Source organism: Suncus etruscus, chromosome 16 (assembly GCF_024139225.1).
Source record: "Suncus etruscus isolate mSunEtr1 chromosome 16, mSunEtr1.pri.cur, whole genome shotgun sequence".
In the NCBI taxonomy this organism is placed as follows: Eukaryota; Metazoa; Chordata; class Mammalia; order Eulipotyphla; family Soricidae; genus Suncus; species Suncus etruscus.
In genome coordinates this window covers 6,046,194-6,070,362 of record NC_064863.1, presented here as the reverse complement: position 1 = coordinate 6,070,362, position 24,169 = coordinate 6,046,194, and the positions used below count along the sequence as shown (strand labels likewise).

Sequence of the window (24,169 nt, the reverse complement as noted above, 5' to 3'; positions counted from 1 at the left end):
CGGGATGGAACCTAGGTCCGTCCTGGTTGGCAGAGTGCAAGGCAAACACCCTACCACTGTGCTATCACTCCGGCCCCAAGGAATTTTTCCAAAACTTGTTTTATAGAACTTACTCAATACATCATATATATACAAATAAGACGATATATATGTACAAATATACATACATATAAATGTTTTTATATATATATATATATATATATAATATATATATATATATATATATATATATATATAACCAGGTACTTTTTAATATTCACTAGCCTATTGAGAAATATATATTGTTTCTTTCATTTCTTGGGGGAGGGCAAACATTAATACCAGGAAAGCCCAGGGGTTACTTATGGCTGACTCAGGAATTATTACTGGTGGGCTTAGGGGACCATATGGAATACTGGGGATCAAACTAGGGTCAGCCACATGCAAGCAAACAATCTACCTGCTGTACTATTTCTCTGTCCCTTATACATGTATTTTCTAATTGTTAGTTTTCATAAATACCTCAGTTTGGGTTTGAGTTAGTAACTGTTATGGAGTTTTGTAAGATGACCAGATAGAGTGGAAGAGACAGGTCTGGGATGTTGCCCAGTGGTATAACACTTGCTTTGAATACATGAGACCTGGTGTTTAATACCCATGGCTAGAAGAAAAAACAAAATGTTAAGAAATCAGCTACTCACTTGTCTCTGAGAACAACGCCTTCTATACAGGCACCAAAAAGAACAACATTGCTTAAATCTACCATACTGAGAGTCAAGGAAACTGATGCTCACTCTTCAAGACAGAGTACTTATATCCTGGTTACACCACTCAGCAAAATAAGCTGCAAATTCACTAATTCTATAAATTACTTCTTGAGTCAAAGATTAAGCAGACATTACCCATAATATTTATTACTAAAATAAAAATATTGACTATCCAAGATCTATAGGATGTCCTATGAGCAAGAACAGGGAATAGATTCATGGAAGGATACAAACAAAGGAGGTAGTCAAAATGGCAAGGATGGTGCCAATAGGAATAGATTTTTGGGCATCTTTTAGATCTCCAGATCTATTTGATCCAGCCATGATACCTTTAGAGAAGGGAAACAGACGAAGTTAGCTTTTTCTTAGTTCCTGGACATGTTGATATTCATACTATGCCAAAGGTTATAGGAAAATCTAGAAACTCTGAAAATATAGTATGTCTTCTAAAAAGAATCAGTTCCTGCATCTGATAACTTGAAAATAGACAACCACATGCTTACCTGTGACAGAGGGAAAGAAGATCCCACTAGAAGAGTGAAGGAGGTGGTGATGTCAACAAGGACATACTCATGGTTTAAATTGCCTAAGACATCAGAAGATTTGGATGAAGGTTTTTCAATAATCTCTCCCTTTAGTAGATAATTACTCCAAAGGTTCTCTGCAGTCGGAAAAAAGGGAGATAGCACATAGCAGCAGAATAGAAAGAAGTTAGATAGCTTTCCATCAAAATAACATTCTAAGTCAGATTCCTTAAGTGTCTGCTTCTAAATGAGCCTATGCGTATATATGTGTACATAAACATGTCATGCACTACAACACACACAAAAGAGCTAATATATTGTGATTTGGTTAAAATTTAATTTTAAAATACTTAGTTTAAAATGCAGTTAAGGTGCATATTAATATAATGAAATTAATAAAAAGTTAATAAGACTAAAGCTATATGTTCTGTAAGCTAGTATTTTTTCAGTCATTAATATTGTTTCTAATAATTTAAATTTTCTAACATCAAGTCATTTGTGGACCAAACTTTGTTATTTTTCCTGTGACACAATGAGGTGTTTGAGGTCCATTCCCAGTTCTTTGCTGAAGTTACTATGGCAGTGCTTTGGGATATCGTGAGGTGGCAGGGAGCCAACCCATGTGTCTCACATACAAAGCATAAACTCAGCCTGTTGCAATCTCTGGGACCCTTAAACATTTAAGATTAAAAATAATTTAAAGAGTTTAGCTGAGGAGAGTCAGAGAGATAGCACAGTGGTAAGGTGTTTTTGCCTTGCACGTGACTGACCCAGGTTCAATCTTTGGCACCCCATAAGGTCCTCCAAAAGTGCCAGAAGTGATTCCTGAGTGTAGAGCCAAGAGTAACCCTAGAGTGCCACCAGGTGTGATGCCCCTCCCCCCAAAAAAGAAAAGAGTAATAAGAGTTTAGCTGATTTGGGAAGACACTATAGAATGTCGTGACAGTAAGAAATCCATTTTATCATTAGAAATAACAATTGCAATTTTTCAAAAGTAAGACAAGATATTTTATGTCATACTAGTTAAAAAGGAATTACTTTTTTTTTTTTTTTTTTTTTGTTTTTGGGCCACACCCTGTGACGCTCAGGGTTACTCCTGGCTATGTGCTCAGAAGTTGCTCCTGGCTTCTTGGGGGACCATATGGGACGCCGGGGGATCGAACCGCGGTCCGTCCTAGGCTAGTGCAGGCAAGGCAGGCACCTTACCTCCAGCGCCACCCGCCCGGCCCCCAGGAATTACTTTTGAGAAACAGAATGCCTGTCTCGAAGATAGGCAGGGGGTGGGGAAGGAGGGAGAATGGGGCACTGGTGAAGGGGGGTGTGCTCTTTTTTATAAATGAAATCCAACTACAAACATGTTTGTAATCATGGTGCTTAAAGAAAGATATATTAAAAAAACAAACAAATGAAAAAAAGGAATTACTTTTATTGCTGAAGCTGGTGAGATAGTTTAGAGGGAAGAGTCACTATCTTACACATGATGACCTAGATTCGATCCCTGGCAACATATATGGTCCCTGAGCCCTGTCAAGAGTTATTTCTGGGTATAGAGTAACTCTTGCGCATTGCTGAGTGTGGCAAACAAAGAAACAAACAAAAATGTGATTTGCTGACTAGGGAGATAGTTCAATAAACCTGAGTGAACACTTTGAATGAAGGTCAACTTCAGGTTCAATCTCTTCTACTGTACTACTTGGAGCGACACTTAGCACTAAAGTGAAGTTAGCCCACAGCACCAGGAGAACAGGAGGAATCCAAAAGGTGCTTTTTCTCAGCTTTGTTTTGAAAAGAAGGCAAATGTTAGCAGGTAACACTTGGGAAGTTATTCTCAAAAGTAATGAACTGACAGAAAAACAGAAAGATATTGTATGCTAGCCAGGTATATATACTTCAGTGGTAGAGCATTTGCTTCTGAAGTGTGAGGTCCTAGGCCTAGCCCAGCACGGGAGGTGACATAAAGAAAGAGAGCAGGCTCACTATAAGGAAAAATACGTCTCCAATCTACTTACCTGTAATGACACCACTAGCCAATCCAGGGATGCCCTGGATTGAAGTGACATTATTGTGTACAAAGTATTCATCGCAGGTGACATTGAAAAACTGAGTTGAGTTACAGAAGAAGCCCCATAACTTTGATGGTACTGTCATATTGTTGATTTCCTTGGTCTTAGAGCAAATGTCAATGTGTCTTGATGAGAGGGTTCGATTACCCAGCATGCAGACCCTAAGTGAAAACAAGCATTGAGAAAGATGAAGGAAAATAACAAATTTTAAGAGATTGTTTAGAAATGGGTTAGTAAGGGTCTGGAGTGATAGTACAGTGGCAGGGCATTGACCTTGCATATGGCCAACCTGGGACAGACCTGGGTTTGATCCTTGGCATCCCATATGGTCCCCCAAGCCTGCCAGCAGCGATTTCTGAGTGCAGAGCCAGGGGTAACCCTTGAGCATCGATGGGTGTGGCCCCAAAGCCGGCCCCCCCAAAGAAATGGGTTCATGAATAGTCAATACACTAAGATACTAAAAAAAAACCACCATAAAACAAACAAACAAAAAACACCCTCATTTCTTAGAGCTTCTAACTGTCATATATGGGAAACTAGCTTTTATTGACTCTAATGTCTACAGAGATTACAAATACTGTATGTCTAATTTGTAAATGTTTTTGATAAAAGTTAGGGAAACTAAGTGTTTGTCCCAGGTCATGAAGTGGTGTATGGGAGGTGGTAGTGATATAATTTAAATGAAAGCACTATCTGAGATGTTCTGTTGACCTACTCCAAAATTTCTAGGTTATTAATTAGTTGTTTGGGCTAAAAGATTGCAGAATCCTTTTTCACTACTTACAAAAAAATTTATTTATTTATTTTTTGGGTCACACTCGGCAGCACTCAGGGGTTCCTCCTGGCTCTACACTCAGAAATTGCTCCTGGCACACTCAGGGGACCCTCAGGGATGCCAGGATTCGAACCACCAACCTTCTGCATGAAAGGCAAACACCATATTCCATGCCATCTCTCCGGCTCACAAAAAAATTTCGTTTCCTTTTTCTTGGCCTTGTGTTTATAACAACCTTCTTTAAAATGTTATGCTAGTGGGCCAGAGTGGTAATACAGAGGGTAGGACTTGCTTTTCTTGCCCTGCTATGAATTAACATTGGGGCAAGTCATTTAATGTTTATGAAGTTACCTTTTTTAATCTTGAAAAAAATTTGTTTAATGTAATCAGATTAAGTCAATAGAGTTGATAAGTATGATCTCTGGGAAAATCCACATGACTTTTCAATTTTTTTTTTTTTTTTGATTTTTGGGTCACACCCGGCGGTGCTCAGGGGTTCCTCCTGGCTCCATACACAGAAATCGCTCCTGGCAGATTCAGGGGACCATATGGGATGCCAGGATTTGAATCAATGACCTTCTGCATGAAAGGCAAATGCGTTACCTCCATGCTATCTCTCCGGCCCAGTCTTTTCAATTTTTATAAAAGGATTACAAACAATAGTGAAGCATCAGATATTTGTGGTACTAATCAAAGAAGGGAAAGCAGCTGAGCCTATAAGTCACTTTGCCTTACAAATCTATTACAACTTCAGGAAATACACTTTAAGATACTATACTACTTATATAAAATAATGAATATAATTAAACAAATGATGTGGTATTTATTTCCCCTTAAGATTAGAAAGTCAGGGGCCGGAGCTATAATACAGTAGATTGGGCACTTAATTACATCTTGGTCCTCTCCCCAGAACCACATATGGTCCCCTGAGCACACAAGTAATAATTCCTGATTGCAGAATCAGGAGTAAGCCCTGAGTACTGTCAGTCATGGGCCCCCAAAATAAATAAAAACAGACTAGAAAGTCAATAATACTACTACCAGCAGAATAAAAACCTAATTCACTAAAAATAGTAAGTACTAAGTTGACTAGATTTGGTGGGAGTGACTGGGCTATAAGCAGTGGTGCTCAGGAGTAATTCTGGTGGTACTTAGGAATATGTAAAACCAAAGACTGAACCAGTACAATCCACGTGCATGACAAGACCCTTATCTTCTGTGCCAACTCTCCAGAGCTGATTTTATTAATTCTGGGAAACCGCCTGCCTAGATGCTAACTAGGCTTTCATCTAGGAGGAAAATCCTATCTATATATTCTGTGAAGCTGTGATTTGAGATAATCACATTTTAATGATAGTTAAGAAAGACACGTACGGGAAGTGTGGAGGGGCAAAAGAAGACTTGATGGCTCCAGCATAGATGGCCAAGATGGAAACAATAACACAGGCCAGGAAAAGTGAAGCAAACTTGTTCACATAGCGCACGCCAATGAATACCACCAATACCATGAGAACCAAGAACGCTGTGCCATAGACACGCATATTATTTAGCATGGCTGCTGATTCTTTGAGTGCATCATCGCTACGGAAGATTGCAGCGCGAGGGACAATATATACCTATTAAGTAAAAGAAATAGAAAATGACATCAAAGGTGTATTAAGTTTGTAGTTGCCTTTAAACACACACAAATGTTAAGTTAAAAAAAATTAATGGAGGGGCCAGAGTGAAGCACAGATGGTAAGGCATTCTGCCTTGCACTCAGCCAAACTGAGTTTGATCCCTGGCATCCATATGGTCCCCTAGCACTGCCAAGAGTAATTCCTGACTGCACAGCCAGCAGTATCCTCTGAGCACTGCCAAGTGAGGCCCAAAAAATCAAAAAAATCAACAAAAAAACAAAATTAATGGAGACTTTGCCTAAATGCATTTTGGATTTCTATTGCCCACAGAAGTGTATTATCAAAAATTTTAAAAGACTACATGCTATGAGGCTGGAGCAATAGCACAGCAGAGGGGATTTGTGCATTTGTCTTGCAAGTGGTTGACCCAGGTTCAATCTCCAGTATCCATATGATCCTCCATATGGTCAGGAGTGATTTCTGAGCACAGAGCCAGAAGTAATTCCAGAGTGTTGATGGCTTTTGTAGCCCCCAAACAAAACAAAAACCGGGCCCGGAGAGATAGCACAGCGGCGTTTGCCTTGCAAGCAGCCGATCCAGGACCAAAGGTGGTTGGTTCAAATCCCTGTCCCATGTGGTCCCCCGTGCCTGCCAGGAGCTATTTCTGAGCAGACAGCCAGGAGTAACCCCTGAGCAATGCCGGGTGTGGCCCAAAAACAAAAACAAAAACAAAAAAACCAACAAAAGACTGCATGCTATTATAAATACCTACATTTCCAAATAAAGAAAACAAGTAATTTATTATTTACCCAAAGGGTCATATTCAGTAATTAGGATGATAGCATGAGTCTTTCCTATGTTTGTTATTACTACTTAGAATAGTAAAAGTATCTGATATAGGGGCTGGAGCAATAGCAGGGCGGTTAGGGCTTTGTCTCGTATGTGTTCAACCCAGGTTTTAATCCCTGGCACCACATATCACCGCCCACCACTCCTGCCAGGAGTAGTTCCTGAGCATAGAGACAGATTAAGCTCTAAACATCACTAGGTGTGGCCCCCAAAAGAATAATAACAAAAATCCCACCCCATAAAACCCTTAGTTAATCAGAAGAAATTTTTATTTATTTGAGATAAAAATATAAAATATATACTTTACTGGAACAGATCAATAAATAGTATTGTGGGCTCTTGCCTCATCTGTAACTGACTGAGGTACAATCCCTGAGCCCTCCAGAAATCACATCTGAGTGCAGACCCAGGAGTAAATTCTGAACACAGATAGGTGTGGCCCAAAGTACTCCCCCCACTCCCCAAAAAGAACTTACTTTTTATTTATTTATTTTTTTTTTTGTGTGGTTTTTGGGTCACACCCGGCAGCGCTCAGGGGTTCCTCCTGGCTCCATGCTCAGAAATTGCTCCTGCAAGGCACGGGGACCATCTGGGTCGCCGGGATTCGAACCAATGACCTTCTACATGAAAGGCAAACGCCTTACCTCCATGCTATCTCTCCAGCCCCAGAACTTTACTTTTTCTCTATTCAAGTTCAAGTCTTGCGTATGAGGCTAACTTATCTGTCAAGGAGCTTTGGTGGTGGCAAGTGGGAGAAGACAAAAGCTAAAAAATTCTAGGCAGGCAAAAGATACCACAGGTTTTCCCTCATATTCACATTAAATGTCTAAAAGGCAGATAAAATTCAACCACTTAATTGCTTTTTAGTTGACCTCTCAGAAACTTTAATATCAAAAAAATAAACAAAAACATGTATTTTTAATTGTATGGACAATAATTAAGCAATACTTACCAGAAAAATTTCAATGGCACCAAGAATATACATGGCTGCTGCGAAAGTGGTACCAAGATAAAAGCAGAGGCCAACAGCCCCACCAAACTCTGGACCCAGAGCTCGGGAAATCATAAAGTATGAGCCCCCAGCTAAAAGACAAATTGGATGGTAAACAGGTTAATGAAAGTAGATTACTAAGAGGAATTTAAACAAATCTTGAATAATAATAAGAAATTTTTATGTCTTTTGTTAACTCTAAATAAAAATACATATAGTTAGTGAGAAGTAAAATTTGAAACCTTTGATACAGATACTACATATATTCCATGCTCCACATGAAACAATTTGTCGGCAATAATTGAAAGAGACATGACAATCCAAATACTACACTTGAACCAAAATAAGCTAAGACACCATTACTCATAATAACCAAAACAAGAATCAATTTAAATGCCCCTAACAGATGACTGGGTAAAAAGAAGCCATGTGGGGCTGGAGAGATAGTATGGAGGTAAAGCGTTTTGCCTTGCATGGAGAAGGTCATTGGTTCGAATCCCGGCATCCCATATGGTCCCCCGAGCCTGCCAGGAGCGATTTCTGAGCATGGAGCCAGGAGTAACCCGTAACCCGAGTGCTGCCAGGTGTGACCCAAAAACCAAAAAAAAAAAAAGAAGCCATGGTATATAAACTCAATGAAATACTACTGTGCTATAGAAAAGATGATGGAAAGAATCTTCTGGGTTTTGGGTCACATTCAGCAATGCTCAGGGCTAACTTGTGTACTCAGAGATCATTCCTGCTGGGTTCTGGGGACCATAAATGGTGCTGGGGATCAGACCCATGTTGGCCATGTGCAAAGCAAGAACTCTAACCACTGTACTATCACTCTGGCTCCTAAAAAGTATTTTTTGGGACAAAATGGTGTTTTGGGGGTTGCTCTTTGTTTCTTGTTTGTTTTTGTGCTAATCTAGCAGTTGGTCTATGTTCAGAAGTTGCCACTACCACAGACAAGGTGCTGTCAAGGACTGAATCTGGTACTTGCACATGCATAACATGCACTTAATTCACTGAGCTACTGCTCTGGCCCAGAATGAACGAATTATGTTAGTTGCATATGTCAGGGTATTTTAATAAATCACATTTTTCCATGTACATGTAGAATCTAAATAACTAAAGCAAATGAGTTGGCCAGAAAAAAACCATCACCAAAACAAACTAACAAATAGGCTTCGTGAGAACAGTAGTTACTTGGAAGGAAAAAAAATGGGAGAAATGAACTGCTGCTGGTGAGAAGGCACAGGAATTTTGGTGATGGAAATGGGAAAATTAAGTATAGTAATATAAAGTACTAAAATTTCTTTCTTTTTTTTTTGGTGGTGGTGCTCAATGATTATTCCTGGCTCTGCACTCAGAAATCACTCCTGGCAGGCTCAGGGACCATATGGGATGCTGAGAATTGAACCCGGATCCATCCTGGGTCAGTTGTATGTAAGGCAAATGCTCTCCTGCTGTGCTATCACTACAGCCCCAAACTACTGAAATTTCATAATACTATAAACCAATGATAAATCAACAAATTAATTTTTTTAAAAAACACTGAAAAGGGAGCAGGAGCGGTGGCACAAGCAATAGGGTATCTGCCTTGCATGCACTAGCTTAGGGCGAACCGTGATTTGATCCCCAGGCATATGGTCCCCCAAGCCAGGAGCGATTTCTGAGCGCACAGCCAGAAATAACCCCTGAGCATCATCGGGTTTTGGGTGGCCCAAAAACCAAAACCAAACAAACAAAAAACTAAAAATGGGGCCCGGAGAGATAGCACAGCGGCGTTTGCCTTGCAAGCAGCCGATCCAGGACCAAAGGTGGTTGGTTCGAATCCCCGGTGTCCCATATGGCCTCCCCCCGTGCCTGCCAGGAGCTATTTCTGAGCAGACAGCCAGGAGCAACCCCTGAGCACCGCCGGGAGTGGCCCAAAAACAAAAACAAAAACAAAAACAAAAAAAAACTAAAAATGTCAGTGTCTGGAGCAACAGTACAGTGAGTTAATTTACCTTGCACACTGCCAATCTGGTTTGATCCCCAGCAGCCAATATGGTCCACCCAGAGTACCACCAGGAATAATTCTTGAGTGGAGAACTAGGAATAACTCCTGAACATGGGCCCTCAAACCAACTAAACAAAAAATGCTAAAAATGTGATATAAATTAAAGCCTCTTAGTTTAAAACAGTTTTGATAGAAAGAACCCTAACGTCAAACAGCATTAGTGTTTGTGGCAAACAGACTAAATAGAATTCTATTTCTTGGGAGTTTATACCAGATTTATAGCATTAACACAAAATTACTGAAACTCAACTACAAACATTTTTGTAACCACAATACTTAAATAAAACATTAATTAAAAATTTAAAAAAATAAAAGAGCAAAAAAAGAAACGCAATCAATCCCTGACTATCCCTAAAATCTAATCTTCCCCTACTAACCTGGCACAACTCCATTAGTGGCAATGGCACTCATGGAGATAGCAGTCAGCAATGTCTGTTAAAAAAAAAAAAAGCATATTATTACTATATAAAGGTAACATTTTTTACTACTACTTCATCTGTGGACCTCATTCCCCTTATCAAACATTTAACTCTCTAATGCAGGGAGTTTATCATTCTACTCAGTAATGTAGAAGACCATCACACCAATTACCCTATTGAGTATTCTGTCATATTCCCCACAAATAATCTATAGTTCAGTGCTATTAAGAATCACTGATCTCAGGGCCGGTGAGGTGGCACTAGCCAAGGAAGGACCGCGTCCCATATGGTCCCCCCAAGCCAGGGGCGATTTCTGAGCACTTAGCCAGGAGTAACCCCTGAGCATCAAATGGGTGTGCCCCCCCCAAAAAAAAAAAAACAAGAATCACTGATCTCATCCTGCATGTTTTTGGGTGGGGTGGGGGCGGGGCATTACACCCAGTAATGTTCAGAGGTTACTCCTGGCTCTGTGCTCAGAAATAGCTCCTGGCTTGGGGAACCATATGGGACACCAGTGATCAAACCCAGATACCTTCCTGGATCATCCGCGTGCAAGGCAAATGCCCTGCTGCTGTGCTCTCGCTCCAGCCTTCATCCTGCATGTTTTAAGTAACTTAGAAAATTTTAAGTTGATTGAGAACTAGATAGAATAACAATAACAATATTCAATTAGAAAAAGAAATCGTTGTAATTTCTGAGCTCTTAAGTTTTTAGAAATACAATGTGGAGGGCCCGGAGAGATAGCACAGCGGCATTTGCCTTGCAAGCAGCCGATCCAGGACCAAAGGTGGTTGGTTCGAATCCCGGTGTCCCATATGGTCCCCCCATGCCTGCCAGGAGCTATTTCTGAGCAGACAGCCAGGAGTAACCCCTGAGCAACGCCGGGTGTGACCCCCCCCCAAAAAAAAAAATACGATGTGGAAGAGGACTGGAGTGAATCAAGGAACCTGATAGAGGGGCCGGAGAGATAGCATGGAGGTAAGGCGTTTGCCTTTCATGCAGGAGGTCATCGGTTCGAATCCTGGCGCCCCATATGGTCCCCTGTGCCTGCCAGGAGCAATTTCTGAGCCTGGAGCCAGGAATAACCCCTGAGCACTGCCGGGTGTGACCCAAAAACAAAAAAAAAAGGAACCTGATAGAGCCAGTGACATATTAATCACCAGGAGGTCTCTTAAACTGTTCTATAAGTCAGTGAAAGGTCAAGACTACAGTAGTGATCGTGGAAATTTAAAGAAAGGGCTAAGATATTGCAGAAAAAAATGTGACTAGCTTTGGTAGCCAATCAATTAGATGTAAGAAATCGGGGCCGGGCGGTGGCACAAGAGGTAAAGTGCCTGCCTTGCCTGCGCTAGCCTTGGATGGACCACAGTTCGATCCCCCGGCGTCCCATATGGTCCCCCAAGCCAGGAGCAACTTCTGAGCGCATAGCCAGGAGTAACCCCTGAGCGTTACCGGGTGTGGCCCCAAAAAAAAAAAAAAAAAAAGAAGAAATCAAGGAGTCAAGTATGGTCCCCTCCAGTTTCCAAACAAGACAAAGTGGGGCTGGAGTGGTGGAGCAGGCCGTAGATAGGGCGTTCGCCTTGCACGCACTAAATAGAACAGACCGCGGTTGATCCCTGACATTTCATATGGTCCTCCAAGCAAGGAGCAATTTCTGAGTGCACAGCTAGGAGTGATTGCAGAGTATCATTGGGTGTGGCCTCAAAACCAAAAATAAAAAAACAAACAAAAAAAGGGGTAAATTAATTTTAAATTATGATTTCTAAACTATGTTTATGTTCTTTCTATTCAGTTAAATATAAATGCTTATTTGTGAGGATATAATAGTGGTAGTGACAAAAGATCTGTGGACAGTTAATAAAATAAAATTTTAACAATAATTAGTTCATAGTAAAATTGTGAGTTTGCTGAAATACATGGGAAAAAGTTTAAAGGATTAGAAATGTTTTAGTATTGAGGGGGAAAAACATGTATGAAACAAACTAAATTTCTTTCTTTCTTTTTTTATTTTGGGGGGGGGGCTACACCTGGTGATGCTCAGAGGTTACTTCTGGCTCTGAGCTCAGAAATCGGTCCTAGCTTGGGGGACCATATGGGACGCCGGGGGATCAAACCGCTGTCCATCCTAGGTTAGCGTGTGCAAGGCAAATGCCCTATCGCTTGCACCACCGCTGTGGCCCCAAATTTCTTTTTATTTAATTTAGTCATTGTGAAATTACAAACTTGCTCATGATTGGGTTTTAGGTATTCAATATGAAACACTTAAATTTTTGAAAAAGAGGCAATGAAACTTAAAAAAAAAACATTTAGCACTACACTCCATTCTGTTTTTCAATAATATACTGGAGCAATAGTCCAACACATCACATTTTCCTTTTTCTTTTGGTTTCTGGGTCACACATGGTAGCGCTTCAGTTGTTCTTCCTGGCTCTGTGCTTAGAAATCACTCCTTGCAGGCTGGGGGGACCATATGAAACACTGGGTATGGAATCTGGGTTGGCTGCAAGCAAGGCAACACCCTACCAAATTGTGCTATCACTCTGGCCCCTACATCACATATTCTGCCGTAGATCTGGTTCTATGAAGTTCCAATTTGTTTTTTGAGGCCTTTTTTGAGGGGGTCTCACACACAGCTATGCACTCACAAATTACTCAGGGGGCCATAAAGGATCCTGGAGACTGAATCTGGGTTGGCTGCATGCAAAGCAAATGCTCTACTTACTGACTACTGCTCCAGCCTCAGTTCCAGTGATCTGTATTCTGAATTTTTTCAAGGTGTTTTCTTTGGTGGGGTGCAGGTCAGACCATACAGTGCTCAGGGCTATTCTAGGTTTGATACTTGGGAATCACTGTCAGTAGTGCTGGAGGAACCAGGCAGTGGTGAGAATTGAACCCAAGTTTCCTGTTTACAAATCATACACTACAGTCCACTGAGCCTTTTCTCCTATATCTTCTAATTCTTGAAGTTCTCCTTTATAATTTCCAGTACAGTATCTTATAGAAACAATTAATAATTGACCAGAAGTACTTTCTGTTATTATTGTTTTGGGGGTCACAACTAGCATGTTCAGAATACCGCATAGTGCTGAGAAGAATTTGGGCCTCTGCATGCAGAGCCTGTTAAATAATCTCTAGCACTGAAATTCTTTCAATTTTAGTATCAAAAAAATCTTTCCTGTTGTGATGAGTCTTCCCCAAGTACTTCTGGTTTTGTTCCTAAAAAAGTCAAATGCATATACTCTTCAGCCCTTGTGATTTTCCAGATAATTTCCAGGAACTATCTAAGGACTTACACAACAGCAGCAGATAAGGACAATTGCAAAGGCTTGAAGAACTCCAGCTGTGCCCACCACCCATGTAAGGCGTAGAAAAAGGATCACTCCAAAAATGTTTTGTAGACATGGTAGATAGACACCCATGAAAGTGCCCATTTGTGGACTCTAAAAAAGAACGTTAACAAAAGAATTAATACAACAAGAAATGATTTTAATTGAAAACTTGCTCTCCTGCTGACCAAATTAATCTTAAAATAGAGTAAGCATAAACAATTTCAATTTTATTTTAAAAAAATTTTTAGACACTGATTTACAAAGCTATTAATAACAGGGTTACAGGCATACAATGCTTCCACCTCTAATCCTACCACCCCATGACCGCATCCCTCCCCATCAATGGTTTCAGGTTAGCTCCATTTCCAAACTAAGCTATGCAATTATTATTATTTTATTATTATTATTATTATTTTTGGCTTTCAGGCTATACCCGGCAGTGCTCACAGGTTACTCCTAGGTCTGTACTCAGAAATTACTCTCTGGCAGGCTTGGGGGACCATATGGGATGCTTGGGGGACCATATGGCCAACCCAGATTGGCCGTGCGCAAGGCAAACCACCTTGCCAGCTGTGCTATCACTCTGGCCCCTACACAATTTCTTTACTTTTTGGTTTGTGGGCCACACCTGGGGCAGTGCTCAGGGGAAACTCCTGGCTTTGTGCTCAGAAATCACTCCTGCTAGGCTCAGAAGACCACATAGGATGCCAGGGTTCGAACCCAGGTCAGCTGTATGCCAGGGAAATGGCCTACTCATTGTGCTCTTGCCCCAGCTCTACTACACAATTTATAAAAGAAGCACATATAAAATATCACAGATGTCTAACATAGCATTATCTTTTATTATGCCTAAGGCTATACATACATTCTTATTGTATGGGTTCCTACAACACATTTCCCAACCAACATTTGACCACAAATAAACTTTTTTTTTTTTTTTTTTTTTTTTTTTTTTTTTTTTGTGGTTTTTGGGTCACACCCGGCAGTGCTCAGGGGTTATTCCTGGCTTCACACTCAGAAATTGCTCCTGGCAGGCACGGGGGACCATATGGGACGCCGGGATTCGAACTGATGACCTCCTGCATGAAAGGCAAACACCTTACCTCCATGCTATCTCTCCGGCCCCATAAACTTTTAACTATACCCTCACACATAATTAAAAATTCTTCATAACAGCTGGTAAATATAATTGTCAAGATGGATCTCTGAGGGCTGTTTTACTCCTAAAATATCAAAAAGTTAAAGTGTAGTACTGTTCATATTTGCCTTTTGAGAAAAACGGATATTTGGTCTTTAAAAAACCCAACTTCACAATAAACATATGGCACCAGCAGATGGATATGATCTTCATTCTCCCTGGAATGCTCTTCTCTCAGTTATTACATGTCTTACTTCCTCACATTGTTTAGGTCTCTACTCAAATACCAGCCTGTCAAAGGAATTCCCAACCAATTTATCTAAAAGAACAATCCTGTCTGGAGGAAAGGAGAGGGGATAGGAGAGAAAGGAAGGAGAGAATATAAAAAGAAGGGGAAGGGTTGAAGAAAATTTTATTTTATTTTGGGGCCACACCTGGCAGTACTCAACATTTATTCCTTGTTCTGTGCTCAGGGGTCACTCCTGGCAAGGGATCATCTGGGGACCAAAATCAGATTAGCCATGTGCAAGGCCAAGTGTCCTATCTGCTATAATATCACTCTGGCCTTGGGGGTTTATTTTGCTTGTTTGGGGGCTACACCCAGTGGTGCTCGGGGGTTATTCCTGTCTCTGCACTCAGGAATTACTCCTGGCAGCGTTCAGGGGACCATTTGAGATGCCAGAGATTGAACCCAGTTTAGCCAAGTATAAGGCAAGTATCCTACTTGACCCACTATATGCTATTGCTCCAGCCCTCTTGCTTTTTTTAATTAAAGCACTTATAAGCACATAAGCATTTATAACACCTTTTTTTGTTTTGTTTTGTTTTTGGGCCACACCTGGCGGTGCTCAGGGGTTACTCCTGGCTGTCTGCTCAGAAATAGCTCCTGGCAGGCACGGGGGGATCATATGGGACACCTGGATTCGAACCAACCATCTTTGGTCTTAGATCGGCTGCTTGCAAGGCAAACACCGCTGTGCTATCTCTCCGGGCCCCATTTATAACACCTAATGTGCTATTATTTTTTTATTTTTTTGGTTTTTCTTGGATCACACCCAACATCGTTCGGGGGTTACTCCTGGCTCTATGCTCAGAAATCGCTCCTGGCAGGCTCGAGGGACCATATGGGATGATGGGGTTCGAACCACCGTCCTTCTGCATGCAAGGCAAACACACTACCTCCATGCTATTTCTCCAGTCCTACTATTATTTTTTTAAACAATTAAAAAAAATTGTATGAGTCCCCACAAATTTCCCTACAAACTGCCCCTCCACACTAGAATTTAGATGGCATGACATTTCTGTTGGTGCCATGACTTACCACCCAGGCTGAGACTATGCATGTATCAAGCATTCAATAAACTTTTGAGCACTGAGTGAAGCTCTGCATATTCCTCCACTATTAGAGAAAAGGCAGTGTACCAATCCTAAGGCCTCAAGTAGGCATAGCACAAGCTCTATCACTGAGCAACATCCCTAGTCTGTTTCGGTTTTTGAGTTATATCCAGCAGTGTTCAGGGCTTACTCCTGGCTCTGTGCTCAGGAATCACTCCTGGTGGGGCTTGGGGGGATCTTATGGAGTGCTGGGACTCAAATTCGGGTTGGCTGTGTGCCTTTCTTCTATACTATCTTTTTTGGCATACGACTTTATTTTTATTATTCTAAGTCTAAGATCTTACCTTAGTGGGTTTCTTTTTCCCTTCAGTGATGTTTTCTGCCTCTTCATGTTCCTTTGCTCCTTGGGTCAGATTAGTATAAATTAGCCATCCTATTGAGTAGAGAAGACACCTTTGGCCTGGTGTCCATTTCTTCCTATAAAGACAGAAATACAGAAGATCTGAATGAGAATACATGGAAAATAAGCATCAAGATGACAAATCTACCAGAAAATGCAAAGTAAATAAGGTACACTTGAATAAGAAAACTGTTAATGAAACTATTTCCTTCCAATATGAAAACATCACACATAATCATAGCTACATAAATGCTTAAGGAATTCTTGAATTGAAAGGTCTCCATTCTTTGCAATAATTTAAACTCTATAGTAAGACCAAAATCATACTGACTCCTACAGATAGCCATAATTTCTTAAGAGATACTGATATGATTTATTTTCTTTCATTATCAGGGTCTAAATCCAGGGCCTCCAACACATAAGGCAAGTTCTTTGTTGCTGGGCTACACCAATGCCAATCCCACAACATAATCTTGTTTAGACTATAGTCTCCCTTTTTTTAGGCTACTACCATCTACCAATGAGTATATATGTTATTTATAGCACAGTAAGCCAAGATAGGTCAATGAAAAAAAACTGTGACTTTTCTGATCTGAAGATTTTTCCTTAAAGGAAGCTGATAGAAAATATATATATATTTTTTTTTTGGGGGGGCCATACCCGGCGGTGCTCAGGGGTTACTCCTGGCTGTCTGCTCAGAAATAGCTCCTGGCAGGCACGGGGGACCCTATGGGACACCGGGATTTGAACCAACCACCTTTGGTCCTGGATCGGCTGCTTGCAAGGCAAACACCGCTGTGCTATCTCTCCGGGCCCAGAAAATGTAATTTTAAAAGAAGCATGTAGTGGGGAGGCAGAGAAATATGTTTATTTTGCAAGGGGCTGGCTCTGGGTTCCATCCCTGGAACTACACATACATAGCTCCCTGGGCCCAGCCAGGAGTGATCCCTAAGCACTGCTAGGTATGACTGGAAAAAAACACTCTAAATAAGTAAATAAACAAACAGGCACATTGACTGAAGCTGCACTGGCATTGTAACCCAAAGCTAGATAAAGGCAACGCAGGCTTATATCAGTAAGAAGGCTAAAGATCCCTTCAATTCCATGCTGCCTTAGACAAGACAGCTATCTTTTTGGGGTTGGTTATGTTTCTCAGGGATCATTCCTGGCAGTACTCAGGGATCAATCTCGGGTAGGCAAGTGCCTCTTAAATCTGGACCAGGTTTTAATCTAGCAAGCTGTTTCCAATACTGATTTTTGTTGGGTACTTTAAGATAATTTTCTTAAACATACTGTTGAAAAATATTCTACTTTAGCAGAATAACACCATAGTAAACATTCTAAATCCAATTGATCTAGAGTAAATTCTTCTTATGCCCATGATGTTAACATTACTCCTGTTATCTTAATTTTTTTACTTAATGACTATTCTTTAACAGCAAAAAATGACATTATATAGACTAAAGTAAATCAAGTCATAACCACCATTGAATTTTTTAACAATGTCATTAAATACTGTTACTAAAGAGCTGCAATAATTTAAAAGTGAATGGGATAGAGATCAGCTGTCCTAAATGAGGGAGGAAGTGCCACACCTGGTGGTACTCTGGGCTTACTCCTGGCTCTTCGCTCAGTGATCAGTTCTAGAGAGCTTGGGAGAACCATGAGATGCTAGGTAGTGAACCCAGGTCAGGCTACAGGAAAACACTCTGCCCATTGTCATATTCACTCTAAGAGAATAGTTGTCTCGAAACCTATGTTCTTAAAGTCTTTTCCTAAGGTTTTTTTTTTTTTTTATTAAGTTTCAGTCATACAATGTTCCAACACCCATTCCCTTTCAGTATACACTTGCTGCTGCCAATGTTCCCAGTTTCCCTCCTGCCAACCCCATTCTCTAGCCTGCAACTATGGCAAGTACCCCGCACTCCTTTTTCTCTTAGGCACTGTAGTTTGCAATACTGTTACTGAAAGGGTACCATACTTATCACTTTACGAAAATTTCAGCACTCAGTTCTTGTCCACAGTGATCATTTCCAACTATTATTGTCTTAATAGTCCCTTCTCTGTCCTAATGGCATTCACCTCCCCTCTTTGTGGCAGGCTTCCTACCAGGGATTGTTCTCCTGGTTCTGTTTCTATTGTCTTTGGATATTATATTATGGATACTTTTTTAATTCCAAAAATAAGTGCTACCATTCATTCTATGTCTGTCCCTCTCCCTCTGACTCATTTCTTTCAGCATAATACTCTCCATGTCTAAAAAATTTCATGACTTAAATTTTTCATAAGTATTTTATGGTGTAGCTGTACCAGTTTATTCCTAAAATCTTTGCCCTAATTTTTCAAAGTATTACCTCAAATAGTGCCAAGTTTTTATCAAAATATTCATCTCCTTCTTCATAATTGGAATTATTGAGATAAGCATTCCGAGCTTTCTTATGCCCATCATCTGGAATAAAAAGTAAAAGTTATTTTTTTCCCACAGAAATGGAAGAAACATCAGCACCAGGTAACTAACTGTATGCTCTTTGTATTAACAGAACTCAGTTCTGTTATTCAAATTCTTGAGTTTGGAGATTGGAGTGGAGGGAAGGAACTACACTTATAGTGCTCAACAATCACTCCTGGAAAAACAATGCGGTGGTACAAATCAAACCAGAGTCAGAGGCACACAAAGCAAGCAAATTAACTCCTCATTCTCTGACTCCTTCATATATATAAAGAACTAGGGAGCAAAAAACAAGGTTTTACTATTGCAGAAATAAAGATTTTACCATTTATAAATATAAAAAAGTCCTATTTTTGTGAGAAAAAAAAAGAAAATGTTTATATTCAAATTTTAATCCAAGAATGGTAAAATTCAGGGCCGGAGAGACAGCATGGAGGTAATGCGTTTGCCTTTCATGCAGAAGGTCGGTGGTTCGAATCCCAGCATCCCATATGGTCCCCTGTGCCTGCCAGGGGCGATTTTTGAGCATAGAGCCAGAAATAACCCCTGAGCACTGCCAGGTGTGACCCAAAAACAAAACAAAACAAGAATGGTAAAATTCAACCAGTACTATACAGAACAAAATGTATCTCCAAGAAGTAAACACAGGTCATTCTTTTTCTTAATAGTACTAAGGTACTAAGAACTCTGAAACTCTTAGGATTTCAGCTTACAGAGACTACTCTTAAAAATGACCTAAATCTAATATTAAAGACTTCCCTAAGTATTCACTTTGTATATAGTACTGTACTGTATACATGATCATTTTATATACCACTGCTGCTATAAAAAATAGAAAATCAGATCCTGGGGCCGGAGTGATAACAGAGTGGTAGGGCATTTGCCTTGCAAGCAGCCAATCCAGGATACATGGTGGTTCGAATCCCGGCATCCCATATGGTCCCCAGAGCCTGTTAGGATCGACTTCTGAGTGCAGAGCCAGGAATAACTCCTGAGCACCGGCAGGTGTGACCCAAAATAAAACAAAGAAAATCAGATCCTAAATGGAGGCATTTTGTTGGGCTTAGCCCATACTGAATGATCTATTTGTAATTTCAAACTGCTCCAAAATCATACTCATAAATCAACAGATCTGGAGTTTCTTTATTAGTAACAGTGAGGCAATCTGTATGACATACCCTTAAGTTCCTTTGAAGAAATTTGGCTTTACTTGGCCTATTTTGCTAACAACCTTCTCACCCTCTAACTATAAAGAGTCTTCATTTTGTGCAAGTGATGGATGAAACACTGCCTGCTCTTAGACCAGAGAGATAATACAGAGACAGGGCACTTGGCTTGCATGTGGCTGATCAAATGACCATGGAAATCCCTTAAGGTCCCTTGAGCTCACCACAAAGTGTGATGCCCAAGAGCAAAGTCAGAAGTAATACCTGAGTACTGCTGGCTGTGGTCTCAAAACCAAAAGAGGAAAAAAAGAAAAAGAAAGAAAACACTGCTTAATCCACAGATCATTTACTAAAGCCAGATATTCCTAAATTGGTAACTTTGGGGACGGAGTGTAGTTTGGGAAAAGACAAGTGCTGATAGTGAGTTGTTCCTGGTTCTGCACTCAGAGATCATTTTCCTAGCAATACTCATCTACTGCCAGGGATCAAACAGGGCTGACTGCATGCAAAGCAAATGCTTTAATTCCTGTACTATCCATCTCTCCAGACCCTGAATTAAAAAGTGTTCTTATAACTTAAATCACTGTGAGCTGCTGAATTAAAAAACTGTTCATAGTTCAGTTTTAGTCTTATAATGAATAGTTTGGTGTTTTTTTCTTTTTTTTTTTTCTTTTTTGGCCACACCCAGCGTTGCTCAGGGGTTACTCCTGGCTGTCTGCTCAGAAATAGCTCCTGGCAGGCACGGGGGACCATATGGGACACCGGGATTCGAACCAACCACCTTTGGTCCTGGATCGGCTGCTTGCAAGGCAAACGCGGCTGTGCTATCTCTCCAGGCCAAATAAATAGTTTTTTAAAACACTGTTGATAGGGGCTGGAGCAATAGTGTAGTAGGAAGGGCATTGATCTACCTTGCATGTGGCCAACCAAGTTCAATCCCTGGCATCTCATGTGATCCTCCAGGCCCTGGCAGGAGTGATCCCTGAGAGCAGAACCAGGAGTAAGCCCTGACTCAGCACAATGGGTGGTGGCCCAATCCCTTGTCTCCATCCAAAACAAACAAACCACAGTTGATAATTGTAGCAAAAAAAATCTGCCTCCAGGGGCCGGAAAGATAGCATGGAGGTAGAGCATTTGCCTTGCATGCAGAAGGTCGGTGGTTCGAATCTCAGCATCTCATATGGTCCCCCGAACCTGCCAGGAGTGACTTCTGAGCGTAGAGCCAGCAGTAACCCTGAGCGCTTCCAGGTGTGACCCAAAAACTAAAATAAATAAATAAAATCTGCCTTCATATCTGTCCAATTATTTTGGGGATGGGGACCATCCCCCACCTGGTCATTCTAGGGGTCACTTCTGGCTCTGTGCTCAGAAATTACTCCTGGTAGGCTTAGGGAACCACATGAAATATCAGGGATCGAACTGAGGTTGGCTACATGAAAGGCCTAACCACTGTACTATGGCTCTGGCCACTCTGTTCAATCTTTTAAACTGAATTTAAACCATTCAACCAAGTATTATTTTGCACAAGCTCTTTGCCACTTTCGTTGTATTTTTTGTTTGTTCTGGGCCACACCAAGTGATGCTCAAGTCTATTCCCGGTTGTATACTTGGGGATCATTACTGGCAAGGACAACAGGAGATGCCAAGGAACTCAAAAGTCAGCCACATGCAAGGTAAATGCCCTATCTGCTGTACTACTACTCTGGCCCAATTATTACGTTAAAAAATCTGATGGACCATATTTAAAGAAAAATAAAAGGGGCCTGAGAAATAAGTGGTACGATACAATGCCTACCAGATGTGAGTTTTGAGTCTGATCTCAGTAGCAGTACCACATGGTCCCCTGAGCATCATCAGGCACAGTCTTGATGTCCCTGTGTAGCAGGTCTAAGAAACACTTTGGGTAACAACAATCAGGCTCACACCTCCAGCCTAATGAGTACTGTTGGGGGTGATCATTAAAAAAAAAAAAACATGGATGGGGGAGTGACTTGGTTTTACAAAACAGTTTCAACATTTTCCTATTTTTTTCTTTAAAGTTTTTGGGTCACACCTGGCGGCACTCAGGGGTTACTCCTAGCTCTGTGCTCAGAAGTTGCTCCTGGCAGGCTGGGGGTCCATATGGGATGCCGGGATTCCAACCACCATCCGTCCTGGTTCTGTTGTGTGCAAGGCAAATGCCCTACCTCTATCTCTCCAGCCCCTCCGTTAGTACTTTATTGTGTAGAAGTTACATAATTACAGTGGTCTGGCAGGAGATGAAGATTTTAAATTACATAACTGTCATTAAGAACTAAGATTTTGCTGGCAGCTGTAACACACCCACAAACATAGTTACCATGTTCAAACTGGACCAGCTCTGTAGACTGAGTGAGATATAAATCGAGTGTAACACAGGCCAGCAGAAAGCTCATCTGGAGATGAGAGAACAGGACTTCCCCCACACCTTGTTGAAGGCACGTCTGCTGCCTCCAACACCCACAATCACTGTTTTCCCAATGGCCCTGCCTCATTTCTTGATTATTATTATTATTATTATTATTATTATTATTATTATTATTATTATTTGGCTTTTGGGTCACACCTGGCAGTGCTCAGGGATTACTCCTGGCTCTACGCTCAGAAACCGCTCCTGGCAGGCTTGAGGGACCATATGGGACACTGGGATTCGAACCACTGATGTGAGTCAAATGCCCTATCAATGTTATCTCTCCAGCCCCCTGCCTCATTTCTGACCCTGACTTCCTTCAGAGACACTAATCTGACCAAACTTTAGGTATAGCGTTTTCTGTGCTGATACTACCAGGGCTTTTTGGAGCGAGTGAGGGCATCCTCCTTCCACATCTTCTTCCTTCTTCCAGGAGCCACCACAGCATACATAGTACATGCCTCTAAAATTTTTAGTATCAGGAATAGTGCTGTGAATCTCTGGACAACTTCATTTGTTTAATGCTGTCATCCTTAAAGGAATAAATCTATTTAACAGAATGAACAGCTAACAACAAGCTTATTAAATTTTTTGCCATTTTAGGCCCGGAGAGATAGCACAGCATTTGCCTTGCAAGCAGCCGATCCAGGACCAAAGGTGGTTGGTTCGAATCCCGGTGTCCCATATGGTCCCCCGTGCCTGCCAGGAGATATTTCTGAGCAGCCAGGGGTAACCCCTGAGCACCGCCGGGTGTGGCCCAAAAACCAAAAAAAAAAAATAAATTTTTTCCCATTTTATTAATGACTTTGTTAGAGATACAATAATTTTCACAAATGTGTTTGCCACTGTTCTTTTCCTTTTTTAAAAAAACTTTCTTCTCTTCCTTATTATTTTTCTTTTATCCATAACACTGCTTTCACTTATCTAGAAAAAATGTATTATGGTCAACTATGTGATTAACTTCCTTTGAAATTAATGTAAAAATTCAAAGTTTTAAAAATGTTTTTAAAGAGGCTGGAGAGATAGCACAGTGGTAGGATGTTTGCCTTGCACACAGCAGACCCAGGACGAATGGTGGTTGGAATCCCAGCATCCTATATGGTCTCCGAGTTTGCCAGGAGCGACTCTTGAGTGGAGCTAGGATTAACCCCTGAGCACCACCGTATAGCCAAAAACCCTCTTCCCCAAAACAAAACAAAAGCCCTGCCAGCATGATACTGGAATAAAGACAGCCCCTCAGATCAATGAAATAATCTTAAATATCCTGAGACAAAAACTTGAGTATATGAGCAATTAATATTTGAGGGGCTGGAGCAGTGGCACGGTGAGGTAAGGCATCTTGCCTTGCCAGTGCTAGCTAGCCTAGGATGAACCAAAGTTCGATCCCCCAGAGTTCCATAAGGTCCGTCAAGCCATTGCTAAGATAACCCCTGAGTGTCACCAGGTGTGACCAAACAAAACAAAACAAAAAATTGATAAATGGTCAAGAACTAAGAAGTGGAACAAGAAAAGCCTCTTCAATAATGGTGTTTGCATAATTGGTCATCTACATGCCAATAAAAGAACTTGGACCTATTTATTTATTTACTTATTTATTTATTTATTTTTTGGTTTTAGGGTCACACCTGGCAGTGCTCAGGGGTTCCTCCTGGCTCTTCGCTCAGAAACTGCTCAGGGGACCATACGGGATGCTGGGATTTGAACCACTGTCCTACTGCATGCGAGGCAAATACGCTATCCATGCTATTTCTCTGGCCCCATTGGACTGATTTTTTAATACCTTGCACAAAAGTTTCATCTAACTAGATTGAAGATATTAACAATAGACCTGAAACTATAAGGCACATACAGAAAATCATAGGCAGAATGCATGACACTGAAGCTAAAGGCA

The 24,169-nt window shown here is 41.0% G+C and overlaps 2 protein-coding genes across 3 annotated transcripts in view; one reads left to right on the top strand and one right to left on the bottom strand.

Moving 5' to 3' along the window:
• The window catches only part of LOC126032532 (solute carrier family 12 member 6-like), a 36,190-nt gene extending 17,511 nt beyond the window's left edge, over positions 1-18,679 (bottom strand). The window contains 12 exon segments of the mRNA XM_049790215.1: positions 681-738; positions 977-1,075; positions 1,250-1,276; positions 1,279-1,407; positions 3,280-3,494; positions 5,483-5,724; positions 7,529-7,659; positions 9,992-10,046; positions 13,327-13,473; positions 16,180-16,257; positions 16,259-16,312; positions 18,590-18,679. Of these exon segments, the coding sequence (XP_049646172.1) occupies positions 681-738; positions 977-1,075; positions 1,250-1,276; positions 1,279-1,407; positions 3,280-3,494; positions 5,483-5,724; positions 7,529-7,659; positions 9,992-10,046; positions 13,327-13,473; positions 16,180-16,257; positions 16,259-16,306 (1,229 nt within the window). The 5' untranslated portion in view covers positions 16,307-16,312; positions 18,590-18,679.
• The window catches only part of LOC126032082 (solute carrier family 12 member 6), a 155,595-nt gene that overhangs the window by 113,042 nt on the left and 18,384 nt on the right, over positions 1-24,169 (top strand). The window lies entirely within an intron of this gene.